The 13,999-nt window shown below is 41.4% G+C and overlaps 1 protein-coding gene across 17 annotated transcripts in view; it reads left to right on the top strand.

The window, feature by feature from the left end:
• Positions 1 to 13,999, top strand: part of CADPS (calcium dependent secretion activator) — a 177,996-nt gene that overhangs the window by 124,212 nt on the left and 39,785 nt on the right. For all 17 annotated transcript variants that reach the window (XM_026857209.1, XM_026857204.1, XM_026857202.1 and 14 more), the window contains 4 exons: positions 2,107 to 2,263; positions 3,256 to 3,397; positions 9,950 to 10,096; positions 13,241 to 13,396. In XM_026857209.1, the coding sequence (XP_026713010.1) occupies positions 2,107 to 2,263; positions 3,256 to 3,397; positions 9,950 to 10,096; positions 13,241 to 13,396 (602 nt within the window). The remainder of the gene's footprint in view (positions 1 to 2,106; positions 2,264 to 3,255; positions 3,398 to 9,949; positions 10,097 to 13,240; positions 13,397 to 13,999) is intronic.

Raw genomic sequence — 13,999 nt, 5'->3', positions numbered from 1 at the left:
GAGGACCTTGCGCAGCCACACGGCTCAGCATCCTCTCGTCTCCCACCTGCACTCTGGGGAGAAGGTTTGAGCAGGCACTGGGAGCAGACCTGGCTCTTGATGTTTTCTGTTCCTGTGCAGTTTCACAGCAGTTTGATGCCTCCTGATGCAGCACTCCGATGCTTGTTTGTACATCAGCACCAGAAGTGGGAAGATCTGAAGAGCATTACCACGCATGCTCAGGCCTCCAGGCTCCCTCACCTCGATTTCAACTTTTCAGAGCAACAACTCTGCCAACACCCAGGGCCACCATCACCACTGCCCCTGAGCTTTCCAAGCACCCCAGGGCATGTGATGCTGCGGCAGTGCCAACAGCTTCATCCACGTGTGTGGGGCTGGGGACAGTTTGCAGACAAAGGAGCCCAGTATAGCCACCTTGTCCCCATGCCATGACTGCAGGGACACTGTAACCTGGTGGTGGTGCTGCTCTGGGCACTGTGTTTGCCCAGCCTGCCCCTTCATGGCACAGCCCGCCTCATCCACATCTTCACCCCCATGACAGAGCAGGCCTGCACTAAAATTACTTTGAGGGTTATTCGGTTATTTTTGTTATTTTACATCTTGGATGTGCTCTGGGCGCATAATGCCCAGTGCCACGTCCAACCACTCCATGTCTTCACACCAGTTCTATATCAGCTCGTGGAATAATAGCAGGGCAATGTCAGTCTGCTTTATGTTCTGGGGGAACAAAGGAGTGGAAATAGTCCCAAAGATCCCCTGCCAATATCGCTGGCAGCTGAGAAGTGTGACAAAAATAGGAAGAATTAAAGGGGACCATGGAAGTAACCTGGTTTTGGGGCACTGCTCCCTCTCCACGGCCAAGTGAACCAGCAGCCAGAGTTGTGCTCTGCACATCAGTGCAGTTCTTCATCAGTGAATCAAAGCTGAATCCCGAGAAAGTGAAAGTCCATTCTGCTTATTCAAGTCTGCTAAAATCTGAAAAAAAAAAATACCCTTCCCGACTGGCAATTCCTCTTTGAACTGATTTCATCTATTCCCAGTCTTTTCCGTTTCATCTCCAGTCTTGTGCCTATGCTAGAAATTTCTTTTTTCTTGCAAAGTGCTAGAAAGCCTTTTCTTAGGTCCTTTAAGTCACTGAGTAATTTCCTATCACTTCAGAATGACAGCACATGGTCCTCTAACGACAGCACTTCTCATATTGCATGTTCCCAGCCAGAAGTGATTACTAAACACGCATGCATGCGTTTGCAGCATTCACATCTGAGCCATGTATGATGTGAATGCCACGTCAGAGAGCCCGTACAGTGAATTTTAAGGACCCATGTGCATGAGAATGAGTTACTTCACTGATATTTTTTGGTTTTCAAGTTTAGATATATTTTTTTCCTGGCTCTGTGAAAACATAGGCTTGCCGTAGATTTTTTTTTTTTTTTTTTTTTTTAATCTTGGCATGTTGATAATAGAGCTTTGTAATCAGTTTCCTGATCAGTAGCTTTATGAAGGTGGTAGTGTGTTTCTATGGATGTGTATAGCTAACCATGTAAAATGAACAGTGCTGTAATAACTTTTACGGGTGATGTTTGAAATATCTCTAAAGGAGACTGTGAGTGATTTAGGACAGATTTTAATGTCTTAGGTTTCTGGTTTTTCAAGACAAATAGAAGTAGGGAATCCAAATAAAATTTCAACTGTTGAAAAACACAGCAGAAAACCCACAGGCACAGTGAAGAAACTCCCAAATTTCTATACTTTAGAATAAGAATTAGTTGTTTTTTTTTCTGATAATCAGCATAAATAAAGATGAATGAAGTAATTTATTGTAAATTGAACAGACAAAACCTTCTCTGCCACGTTACAGCTGCGTGCCTTTACAGTGGAGCTCTGAATAGATTCTCTACAAGAAACCTTTGTATTAAAAGAGCAGTGCCTAATTCCCGTGATTAGCACTGTCTGTGCAGGCTACTACTTGAAAGCACTGTTCTCTTTACAATAAAGGTAGTTTCCATGGGATGCACATTTCTTTTGAGATGCGTGGCCTAAGACCTTTCTTTGTGCTTTATTATAACTAATATACTTCTTTATTATCTTTTTCTACCAACTCTGAAGGCCTTTGCCTGGTGGTCAGACTTAATGGTTGAGCACGCGGAGACCTTCCTGTCACTGTTTGCAGTGGATATGGATGCTGCGTTAGAGGTGCAACCCCCAGACACCTGGGACAGCTTTCCACTCTTTCAGCTTCTAAACGATTCCCTCCGTAGTGACTGTATGTATTGTATTTTGATCATTTCTTTTTCAGTGGGCAGCTCAGGTTACTGATAATACTTTCAGCCTCTCCGTACTGCACAGAGAACTGAGATGGGTAGAGATTTACAGTACATACTCTTTTAGAATCAACTTGGTTTTGTTCCATTTCCACTAGAAAAAAAAGCACACAGACACCCCTTAAATCAAATGCCTCAGTCAAAGGTGAGAAGTTGAACTTTTATTTTGCTTCATCTTCTCAAGTTTCTTGGTAATGGCTGCCTGATAAGCAGGGAATTAGGTACTCTATCTCACTGTCATTAAATGTGTGTATCGTTTTATATGTGTGTACTGCATTTATTTAACATGGAGTGAAACAGTCCCTGCTTTAAAAGATTTTATTGAAGGGAGGAAAAATATTAAAAGTAAATGGAAACAGGAGTAGTTCAGAATAGCGCTTTGTGAAATAAAGCTCTTCTCCAAAGCACGTGGGCCCATGCCTTCAAAACCCATGAGAATTTGGCACCCTCTCGTGTGGTCTGACCACTCCCTGGGGAGCTGGTGGCAGAATTGGCATTGCCTTCAGTTAGACTAGAGCCCCAGCTAGCTTTCTACAACCACGTAAAAAAGCCAGGGACTCATCCTCAGAGAGCAATTTCCAGCATCATGGTAGTGAGTAACCAGAGAAGAAATGAGTCTGCTGCCTGAAAAAGCCATAATTTTTGCCATGCTGTATTTCTTACATCCATTTTATTCACAGGAAGTAATAATGTATTTGTAAGTTTGACATTAATGGAAAAGAAGATTCGTTGTCTGTTTATTTGTTTGGAGTAAGAAGCCATTCCTGCTGTCTTTGTCATGAACACTGGTGCCTGATGCCAGCTCCTGTTACGTTCTTGAAGTTTCTCCCTGTTCGTTGACAAAATCATTGTGTAATGAAGTGCCACGCTGTGGTTTGTTACAGAAGTTCTAGTAACAGTAGTGTCTTACTATACTTTTATTTATCTATTCTAGATAATTTGTGCAATGGAAAATTCCACAAACACCTCCAAGACCTGTTTGCTCCACTTGTTGTTAGATATGTCGATCTGATGGAGTCCTCAATTGCACAGTCAATTCACAGGGGCTTTGAGCGGGAGTCATGGGAGCCAGTAAAGTAAGGAAACCTCCTTTGATACAATCGGAATTTGGGTGCAAGTGGATGGAGATTCATACAGAGATGAATTAGCAAACATAAGACTGGACGTGCAGAAAGTGCTTTAGATTTTTCTAGTTTAATGGTAAAAATAGAAGGCCTGATCTCTTGGGGGTTTTCAGGTTAATAAGGGAAATGGTATTTGCTTTTTGAAATGCATTGCTGCCTCAGTTTGAACCATGTGCCTTTGGACATGGAAGCATGAAAATGTGAAAACCTTCTTAGCTTCCAGCGTGGCTTTTTGGATCCCATTCTAAAAGGCCTTTTCCAATGCTGCTTTTGAATTCAAATAGCTCCTTTTCAGAACAAAAAAACGTGCTTCACTGTGTTCAGTCCAGCCCTATCCCCTGTATGAGTCATTGCTATATTTATTCTTCTCAATACTCATTTTTGCCACCCACCCCATGGAGGAATAGTGCAGCGTTGTGCTTCTCACATCAGCCCCGCAGCTGGTGGCTGCACGTGTCCCCGTGTCCCAGGGCATCTCCGCGGGTCCCAGCTCCCTTGCCTGTAGGATTAGGTGTGCAGAAACCGTAGTAAAACACAGGCGAGATGTTTCAAACAGAATCAGTTACTGAATTTGGAGAACGAGGAATTTACCAGCAAAAAATGAGTAGCCTGAGAGAAACCCAAATTGAACTCAAGAGCTGGTGAATGATAAAAACATGGCATGTGCTTTGGATTACTGTTGTTATTTCACAGGTTTTGAAGCATTGCTGAACCCTGTCACGCTTGCTCTAAAAAGCCAAGTCAGATCCTACAAAGGAAAAGAACAGACTTTTCCTTCTAATGAAGGTATTCAAAGATAAAGATCGACCTTTTGCAAACAGCATGAGTCTGATGGTGCCTCAGACAGGGGATTGGGACCAGGTGACCTGGAGAGACTATTTTCCCTGCTTTTTTGTGATTCCCTAGGTGAAGTTAAGTGGCGCTGCACTCTCAGAGGTTGCTGTATAAAAGAACGTGTGGTCTTTCAGGGCTTTTCACACCAAATATGTTCCGTTTACAAGGAAAAGAGATTTTGTTCAGCAGCCAGCCTCCCATATGCAACCTGGAGTCTGAGTACCCAGGTTTTTTCCTTTCTTTCTTGTGCATCCTCAGCATCCGTAAGGATTCTGCCTGCCAAATCTCAGGCCTTTTCTTGACACCTGATCATCCCCTCTGTTTTGAGTGGGGTTAAGTGGCTGGCATTCAGGAGCCTCTCTCACTTTCCATTTGCTGTCTTTGGTCTGCAGGCTAACAGGATTAAAAATCCTAAAAAATCTTGTTTCAAATAAGCAGATGTGACCCAGAAAACATACAAGAAATAGATCTTTCGAGTAGGAGAATGCCATTTTTACAGCCACTCCTTCAAGCAGAATTGCACTTCGAAGTTAGCATTAACTTTAGTTTCAGAGCTCTGCTTTAGTAATGAATGTGTTTGTATTTCCTTGTCTGTTATGAAACAGAGGCAGTTAACTCTGTGTACCTGTCCGCCTCAGTCAAGCAGTCAATAAGCAATTAGTTCTGCTTTTTCCTTTTGTCAGAAGCTGACATCATTTTGGCTTTTAATTACTTTAGTGGCTTAACTATAGATGTCTATAAGTACTTGGCTGTGGTACTTGCCTGTCAGAATGCTTTGTCCCTGGGTATGCCATTGTCTATCATTTTCAAGTTATCTTTGATAGTTATAAATGGTCTTTTCTTAGTTCTCTTGTAATGGTTGTTCAGTTCTGGAGTCCCAGTTACCGAGTGCTTTGTGCATTGCAGTTTCAAGCAAAAGCCCAGGATGGACTACCTGCCTTACAGATTTGGGTATTTAAAAGATTTCTTCCAGCAGAAAAGTGGGTGCTTTTCACAAGAAGCTTGTGTCCGTCTGGTGAAAAGGTGCACTCTGGGTTGTTTTTTTTTTTCGCTAGTTGGTATTTTGTTCTTGTGTCTTGCACACAAAAGCACGAGTTGCAAATGCTGGTTTAACGTGATGTGACCCACTGAAGGAAGGCACCAGGGAATGCACAGAGGGTGGCACAGAGGGTGTAAGGGAGAAGAGGGGTGTCGTTCCTAGGATCTTATGACACTTTTGATGGGCTGTTCGGAACTAAGGCATCATCTTTTGCCTCCTGGGCAGACCACCTGCTCCTCTTTGTCTGATTGACAGTGATCTTGCAGAAAAACTCAGGTCAGAGACTTATTTTATTTGATTTGCCCTCCTGTTATCTGCTGCCTTCTCCCCCCACGTCTATACTGCAGCACAGTTGAATTTTTGGCCACTGATTCTCAAGTAGTTTGGACCAGCCAGTTCCCACCCAAGCCATGGCCTTCCATTGCAGCCTCTCCAGCAGAGCTTTTGGGGAATTGGGAACACTGCACTGTGTTTTTCCATGGCTTTCCTCTGCTTTGACGAAAGGCCTTCAGGTTGGCCGGAAAAGGTAGATCATCATGGCTGTTCCACGGAGCTTACTGTTGTCCTGCTTTGGATCTCTACAGTGAATTGAGAAGGAAATCTCATTATCTTCTGTTAAGCAAGAAATTATTCCACAACATAGTCTTTTGAAAGGGTTTCTCTATGCTCGTGCTTGCAATCAAGGCTGAAATATGTAGCCCTCCATAACCTGACCAGATGGCAGTTTGCAAGCATGTATTTCTTCTATTTTCATTGCTGAATACTCTGCACCTTATGCTACGAGTTAGGTATAGAAATCACAAACAGTGAGAGAGATACTGTTAAGTATTGAAAACATGGGGGGAAAAAGCATTGATGTAATGTGCTCATGAGGGCTATGTAATCTGCCTCTGCAGAGCTGCTGAATTTGCAGGGGGTCCGTGCCCTATAGCTAGAGCAGCTGGTGTGCTTGTATGAATCCACGCAGAGAAATGTGGAACGCTTGTCCTTCGCACAGTCATCCAAATATGGAGGATAAAGAGTAGGTCTGTTCTCTGGTGAGTTGAGAGGTCTTGGAAAAGTAGGGTTTGCAATGGGTTTTTTTCATGCTAACTTCTCAGAGAACGCTGATTTATCTTGCAGCCAGCAGACACGTACGTGTGTGTGTGTGTGTGTCTCTGTGTGTGTGTCTGTGTTGAAAGATCTTTTTAAGCAAATGCTAAAGCTGGTGCAATGACAGCCAGTTTCAATCGCTTGACTAGGATGTTACTGACCTATGGCTGTCTCTACTGCACTGTAGTCCTGGCTTTAGCATCTATTAATTGCTCGCTAACCCTTTTGCAAACTATTTATGAATGTATCATTAATATAAATGCAAGAACTTGGTATGATTATACTAATCATTTGATGAGGTTGTACTACTACAAAATGCTAGTGAAAACTGTTTGCCCTTAAAAGAAGCACAGCTGTAGTGAAAATGAGTATTTTTGTTACTATTCTGGGTGTCAGTCAGAGGAAGAGCACAGATTTGACTGCCTACTTCACTATCAAGCTCTTTGCTTCACATCGAGGCTTTTGTGAAAAGATTTGCTCTTGAGCGTTTGCTCAGCCTAGGCAGTAAGGTAGTAAGCATTTATAGTGATGGAAGAGACAGGCGTTTGTGTCTTCCATCACTAAATCATTTCAGGCATCCCATAGGAACTGAGCCTTTGAGTATGGAAAAGGGTCGCGTTTAGCTCTATTCTGAAGCCAGGAGACAACTCAGTAAAAATGCTGTGACTTTTCTGTCCTCCTTTCAGTACTAGGGCAGCTCTACAGGAGCAGCCCCTGTGCAATCGGACTTGTTTTCTGTGGTTGGTGCTACAGTACAGTGTGAGTATTGGGATGTTGTCCAGGGGTATGTTGCCAATCTGTTTGCACGGAGAATTTCCCTGCAGACAGTACAGGTGAAAGCCATTTATACAGCGAGCAGACACAAATGGGGGTGAATCAGAAGAAGCCAAGAAAACAAGCAGTACGGCTCCAGAGAATGCGTCTTTTATCAAATGCATCAGGATCCAGTCCTGAAGCTGAGTCGTCTTAAATCAGACAGCCCTCATCTTGTTGATGCAAATGCCCACATTCCCTGCCTGATGGCTGAGGTTATATTTAGCCATCTATATTAAATAGGCATGGCTGGCTTCTAGAAACAGTTTCTCGTCTTGGACCTGTAGTTTTATGGTCTGAGCAACTGCAGGCTGGAACATTTGTTGGTAATATTAATCATTTTTTACAGGTCTCACTGCAACTGTTAGCCAGATAATTAGATCAGTTGAACCTGCAAAACTGTGCATGTCAATTCAGGAGAATATTTTTAAAATTAGTTACTGTATGTTAACATAATATACTCCATTATTTTGCTGTTTTGTTTTGTTTTAAGAGTACTTATTCTTGCAACATATCCTTGCATCAGCAAAATAATGTGTTGTATAAAAGAAATATGTTTCCGTGTGAATATAGTATACTGTTTACTCTAGAAGTCATATTTTATTAATACAGTGTTTTTATTAATATAACACTGTCACTTCTTGAATTTTAATATTAAAACCAAAGGTCCTCTGATTTATGTATTTACCATCTGGCTAAGTTATTTAAGTTGCTTTTCCTTATACATTTATATGTTGTCCACCTCTTGCTATTTCTTTATTTATTCCATATCAGTATCTAACCACATGCACTGCCATTTCTGAAGATTTAACACTCTCAATCACTATGGAGTCTGTGTCTCATTCAATAATCATATCATCTTAATAGCAGATACAGTATGAATGGAAACAATGGACAGCTTTGTTCGTTAGTAAATTCTCGTATCTGCTTACTGCCTAACAAAGAGGAGAAGCAGATAGCGTGAAGTTGAATCTGCTAAGAATCATAGAAACAAAGGAAAACGAGAACTTTTTTTTTTTTTCACTAGAAAAATACTTTGGATTGTGATTTTCCTCCCTAACAAGGGATTTTATTCACAAAGGGAGGATGAGGATAAAGTCTATTCCCTAAGACTTGCCACCAATAACAAGCTGAGCTCTTGCAGAGATGCGGTTCAATCTTCTGTTGCGTTAGGAAACATTTATTCAGTATAGCCAGCTGAATTCCATTATTTTGGTTTTTGATAAATAAAACATGCAGTAAGAAACCGAGTTCAAAGTATGACTCAAGGAAGTTGCTAAGATTTTCATATTCCTTGAAAGACATAGTGTATAATTTGATAGTTTTCCAAGAGTCTGGATAATGCTGCCTGTACTGTAACTAATTTAATCCAGGGGAATGGGAGAGACCTCCTAATGTGGCACGTCCTGGTGCGGTTACTGGGAGCAGGGAGGTTGAACACTCAAGCTGTGCCCACACACATCAATAGAAATGTTTCAGTAGCTTCAGCAGTGCAGGGTGAAGCTGAAATCCTGAAGTCCTGATTCCATTTTCACTGAGCCCAAATAATGATCCGGTCCAAACAGTGTCAAAGCATCTGGTTTTGTTCCTCAAATGGATTGTCTCCTGGTGTGCCGTATCGTGTGACTAGATTAAGGCAGAAACAGCAAACACGACTGGCTTCTGATTTCCAAATCCTGTGACCTTTTTATTTTGCTTAGAATTTGTGACGAGATACTCATTAATACAGAATTAGACCAATTACAATATCAGGAGACCTAGCACACTAAGAAATGTCAGGGTGTTGGGCAGACTTCGGGCATGCAGTGCTGTTACACCACACGTTTCAGGAGAGTATGTTGCGTTACATGAATACACTGCCCACTTCTAAAAGCTCTCTATTGACAGTTGCATGTCTGAAATTATTGATCGAAGGCATGATGCCCAACTACTCATGCTTGATAAATTAACCTTTGAATGTCTTGATCACCCCATGGCCCGTTCCCACCAAGAAGCATTCATATACCAGTCCTGGATTTGTTAAGTGTAATTCATTCAAGTGCACATGTAGAGCTGGGTAACTTGTGGGACCCAATTTCCCCACATCAAGAAACACAAGGGCAGGATCAGGGCATGAGTCTTCACTGAAGAAGAACCTTATGGTTCATCGTTTCAGATCAGTACATCATTATTTGTAGAGTACAAAATAAACAGAGAGGTTGCGCAGTGAAATCCCAACTCCTGAATTTGGTGGCAAGATGAATTCTTATGGACTTCTGCAGGGCTGGAATGTCAAACTCTCTGTTTATTATTTTGAATCACAATTCTCTAGTAGATCCCTTAGTTTAGCTCTTTCATCCAACCTGAGCGTGTAAGAACTGAGGCTCATTTCAGTAGGAGGTTTTTCTGAGGAGAGGCTGCTCTCTGCACTTTGAAATGGTATCAGGACTTGAAGGTGGAATTATTTTCTGTGGGTGTTTGAGTTCTCTGTTAATTTGCTACTTTGTGACTCTTCTTCTTTTCATTCTGCTTTTTTTTTTTTTTTTAAGTAACTTGTTTTTATTGCGGACTGCAAACCCAGTACACTTAAGCTTCCATATTCATGCTTCTTTCTGAAATGTTTTGCTTTAGTTTTTTAACTGTTGTGCTGTGAACTTTGCAGATTTGTTTATGAGTGTCATGTGCTTCTGCTACATCTGCATTGTCACTGTTATGGTATTTTTTCTTTCTGTCTGTTTCTTCCACAGGAGTTTAACAAGTAATCTGCCCAATGTGAATCTACCAAATGTGAATCTCCCTAAAGTACCAAATCTACCAGTTAACATCCCACTAGGCATCCCACAAATGCCTAGCTTTTCTGCACCGTCATGGATGGCTGCTATTTATGATTCTGAGTGTGTATTCAGTTCAAATTAGATCTCATTTAAATTTAAAGTAATCTTGGCATGGATATGTATTGTTTGTTTCTGTGCATTATATAAAACTTTAAAGAGTGATACAGTTAATTAGACGTTTTCTGAATGAGACACTAGTGAATTTCTGGCATGTGTGTTTTGAGGGTTTTTTTGTATAAATCTTGAAAATTTGTCTTACTCCCACTGAGAGTTTGAGCAAGTATCTTGCTTTACAAAATAGCTGTCAACAATGGGACATGGTCTGAACAACATATGAACCACAGAACTTATAATGCAACATTAATGTGTCTCAGCAAAGAGTTTTGTCCAAAAGAGAAGATGAACCAATTTCAATGCCAGTCAACCAATTTCTGTGGACCAGATGTAGATCTAAAAGTGAATTTTATTTAATGCAGTCTCCGTATTTCCCAGATAATAATTCTTGTCTTGATTTTGATGAAACAGTTTAATAAAGAAGAACACCCTGCAACGGTTTTTATTCATGTTAGGGGAAGCCCCAGAGAGCCGTTGAAGCTCCATAGCCATCATTACAGCCTGAACAATGCCATGACCAACTAAAGAAAGATATTTTCAACATGAGCTTTAGATTATGGCCTTGAAAATCAAGCATGGTTTCAAAGCAATTGATATGTAGGAGCCTTGTGCTCTGTGCTCCCAGCTCCCTGTCCGAGCATCCCAGGGTGAACGAGTGGAGCTCAGGGGGGACATACCACAAACCCTGAGCACAGATTAGGCAAGTTCTCTTCTTATAGCAGATTTCCCTTAAACCTCCCAGTCACCAAGCAGTGTGGAGAGTGGAACACAGTGGGATCAACCCAAATCTCGTCATGTGAGGTAGCTCATCTCCCAGGATGTCCTACCACAGGAACAGAGATCTTGCCTTCAGAATTCCTGGAGGGTTATTTAGGCTTGGCATGGGGTGGTCTCAGCCAGCACTGCACAGATACGTTGCTTTTTCCCTACTTTCTCACTTAAAAGATAATACTGAAGAAACCCCCCCAAAACTACCCCCTTCAGTGTTACTCAAACACCCTTGATTACATCTACACCTGGAGTCCACCAAAGTGCCTCTGCCATGAGCCTGGCACAGGCTGTATTGCAGAGCAGCGGTAATGAACCAAAGTAAAGCAAACTCTGATGTTTTTATAGATTTTTTAAAACTTTTAAAATACTAGCACGGTCATTTATGTTTCAAAGCTATACAACTCATATTCATGCTAAGATAGCTATATTAAAGGCTAGCTTAGGCAGTTGTCTGTAAAGAGTACTTGAAAGTTTTAATCTTTCTCTGTGCATGCTTTGTGGTATTGCCCTTGAAAAGATAAGAATCATGTCATGACAGAAAATTGGATAATTCTTCTGAAAACACTTGAGCATCAGTGATATATTGCAAGCTGCCCGCATGATTAGAGTAATTACAGTGCTCACAAGCAAAATATTAACAGTGCATCTTGGAAATGAATATACTATATTGTTTATTTGCACGGAGCCTTAAATCAAAAGTGAGAAAAAGACCAAGAATAATACTTTAAAAATTTTGAAACCAAATGGATGTCATAACGTTGCTGTAGTAAATACCAATTGTTGCATTTGTCTGTATTGAATTACTTAAAACATAAATTCATGCAGTTCCAAAACTGGGTTTAGACTGTTGAAGCTTATTTATACCCAAGCACAGGTTTGAACCAGGCGCAAACTGAAAACTGGTGGTAGATGAACGCTTGAGACTGTTGTAAAAACTGGTCCCCTGGCTAAAGGAAATGCCTGATTCTTTATCTTTTCATCCCCCTGGTTTCCTTTTACTCACCCTACCCCTCCATCAAGGATATGTTACTTGTTGCTTAGTGTCAGATATGTTTCTCCTACAACCGAGACGATTCATTCTTTATTTCGTTAACTCTGTTAGCACAGGACCCCGCAGGACCCCTCTAGCATGTTGGGACTACGGTTCTCACCTGGCAGTAGCCGTGTGTGCATTAGCTCCGATCTCCTCTAGCATTAACTCAATGCAGCTGGCATCTGTCACAATAGAAACACCCTCCCTCATCTGTTTCTATAGATGATGTCAGCACAAGTGGTAATGCATGGTGTGTTAAATATCTTATAAATTACCGTGTTAGCATTAGTGGTATGCGAGGAGGGGGTTAAAACTCTTGAAGCTCCCTTGGTAAAAAAAAAAAAAAAAAAAAAAAAGTGAGGGAGAAGGAGAGAGGGAGAGAAAAGGGTTATGGATGCATAAATTTCTCTGCACAAACAGAGCGCAATCCAGTTCTGTATTTTTATTCTGTAAGTGGAGGTTTGAGATATAATTATACTGTGAAAAGAGCCGGTGTAGCTACACACTGCAGGACCAAAGTCTTCCATCTGGGCAGGGGTGGGGGTATGAGAATATACGCTTGGGAGAGAAATTCAGAGTTTTGTGACAGACCAAAGATGTTGCAAAATAAATTTTTTTTAAAACGGAAATTTGTTGTCCTGTAGATGCCTTTGCAGGAGGCAGATCTGTGAAAAGGTGCAGCTGTCAATCCTGCCAAAACTCCTGGATATGAGATGTCTAGTGTCCTTAGCTCAATTGACTTACCCCGATTTTTTTTCAGCTGTTCAAGAGATAAAGCGTGTCCTCGCTCACCACTTGTTAGCACTGTCCCTTACCTGGAAACGGGGCCTCACTGTGGGGGGACAAGGCAAACTCAAGATATAATTTGGAGGGGGGAGAATTGCATGAAACCCTAAATCTTAATAACTGCATACTGTCTAGTATGGCAGTTATTATTGACCGAGGATTTTCTACCACAATTTCTGGCCTTAATTCTTAATAATCACATATGTTAATGTGGTTATTAACTAAGGCTGATTTTTACCATACACACATTCTTCCTGTTAATATGTGTAACTCATAATGTTGTCTTACTCATCTGGTCTGGAAAGTTTTGTGGGTGATGACAGCAAGGTAGATTAGGCAACTGTATGGTAAAACTCAAAATCCTGATGGTGGAGATTGCCAGCGTTGTCCTGTGTATGAAACTACTGTCTGCTCTACACTTGTTGCAGGAATGGTCTCCACATCAGGTTACAAAGAGCCTGATGCCACTTATGACTTTTGTTCTCATTTTGCCCTGCCAGCAATGGATCAGGCACCTCGGAAGATCTGTTCTGGAAACTTGATGCCCTACAGACCTTCATTCGGGATTTGCACTGGCCTGAGGAGGAGTTTGGAAAACACTTAGAGCAACGCTTGAAGCTTATGGCGAGTGACATGATCGAGTCCTGTGTGAAAAGGTATGTGTGTGTGAGCAAACTAGTCATGTTTCTCTAAAGAGCTCACGGAATTCAGGTTTCTTCTGTCTTATTATCAATGAAGCTTCACTTCAACAACCCAGTGACCCCAGCTCACCTCTGCCCAGCACAGACGTGGTGGAAAGCCACCCTATCGCTGTGAATTGTGGACTGTCCCAAGCAAGCACTTCTCTCTTGAGACCCTGGACAGTGTATATTCACAATAAGGCAATAAATTACTTTCTTTAAACCTTTATATAGGTAGTTACTTATTTTCAGTGCTGCACATGAGGTCAAGTCTTCATAAATGCAATTTGGTGTTAACAAGGTTGAGTGCTGAAGGCATAACCCTAAGTAAGATCCCAGCACCCACCTAAAAAACACAGATCCATGGAAAAAAAAAAAAAAAAAAAAGAGGAAAAAAAAGTGATCCCAAAAAGGGGATAGTGGATATCTGGCACTATGGTGAAAACACAGGTTTCACATCTGCTGCTGATAGAGAAAAGCTGTTTTATCATCAGCCACATTATAGGTTATTCACCTATAGATCTTCCAAAACAGAGAGGTTTCTTTAAAAAACTTTTAATCATGCAGGTAGATGTCATT

The sequence above is a fragment of the Athene cunicularia genome (assembly GCF_003259725.1).
Source record: "Athene cunicularia isolate RWA chromosome 12 unlocalized genomic scaffold, athCun1 chr12_part1, whole genome shotgun sequence".
Lineage (NCBI taxonomy): Eukaryota > Metazoa > Chordata > Aves > Strigiformes > Strigidae > Athene > Athene cunicularia.
The sequence above is the reverse complement of the archived record's forward strand: the minus strand, read 5'-3'. Positions and strand labels throughout refer to the sequence as shown.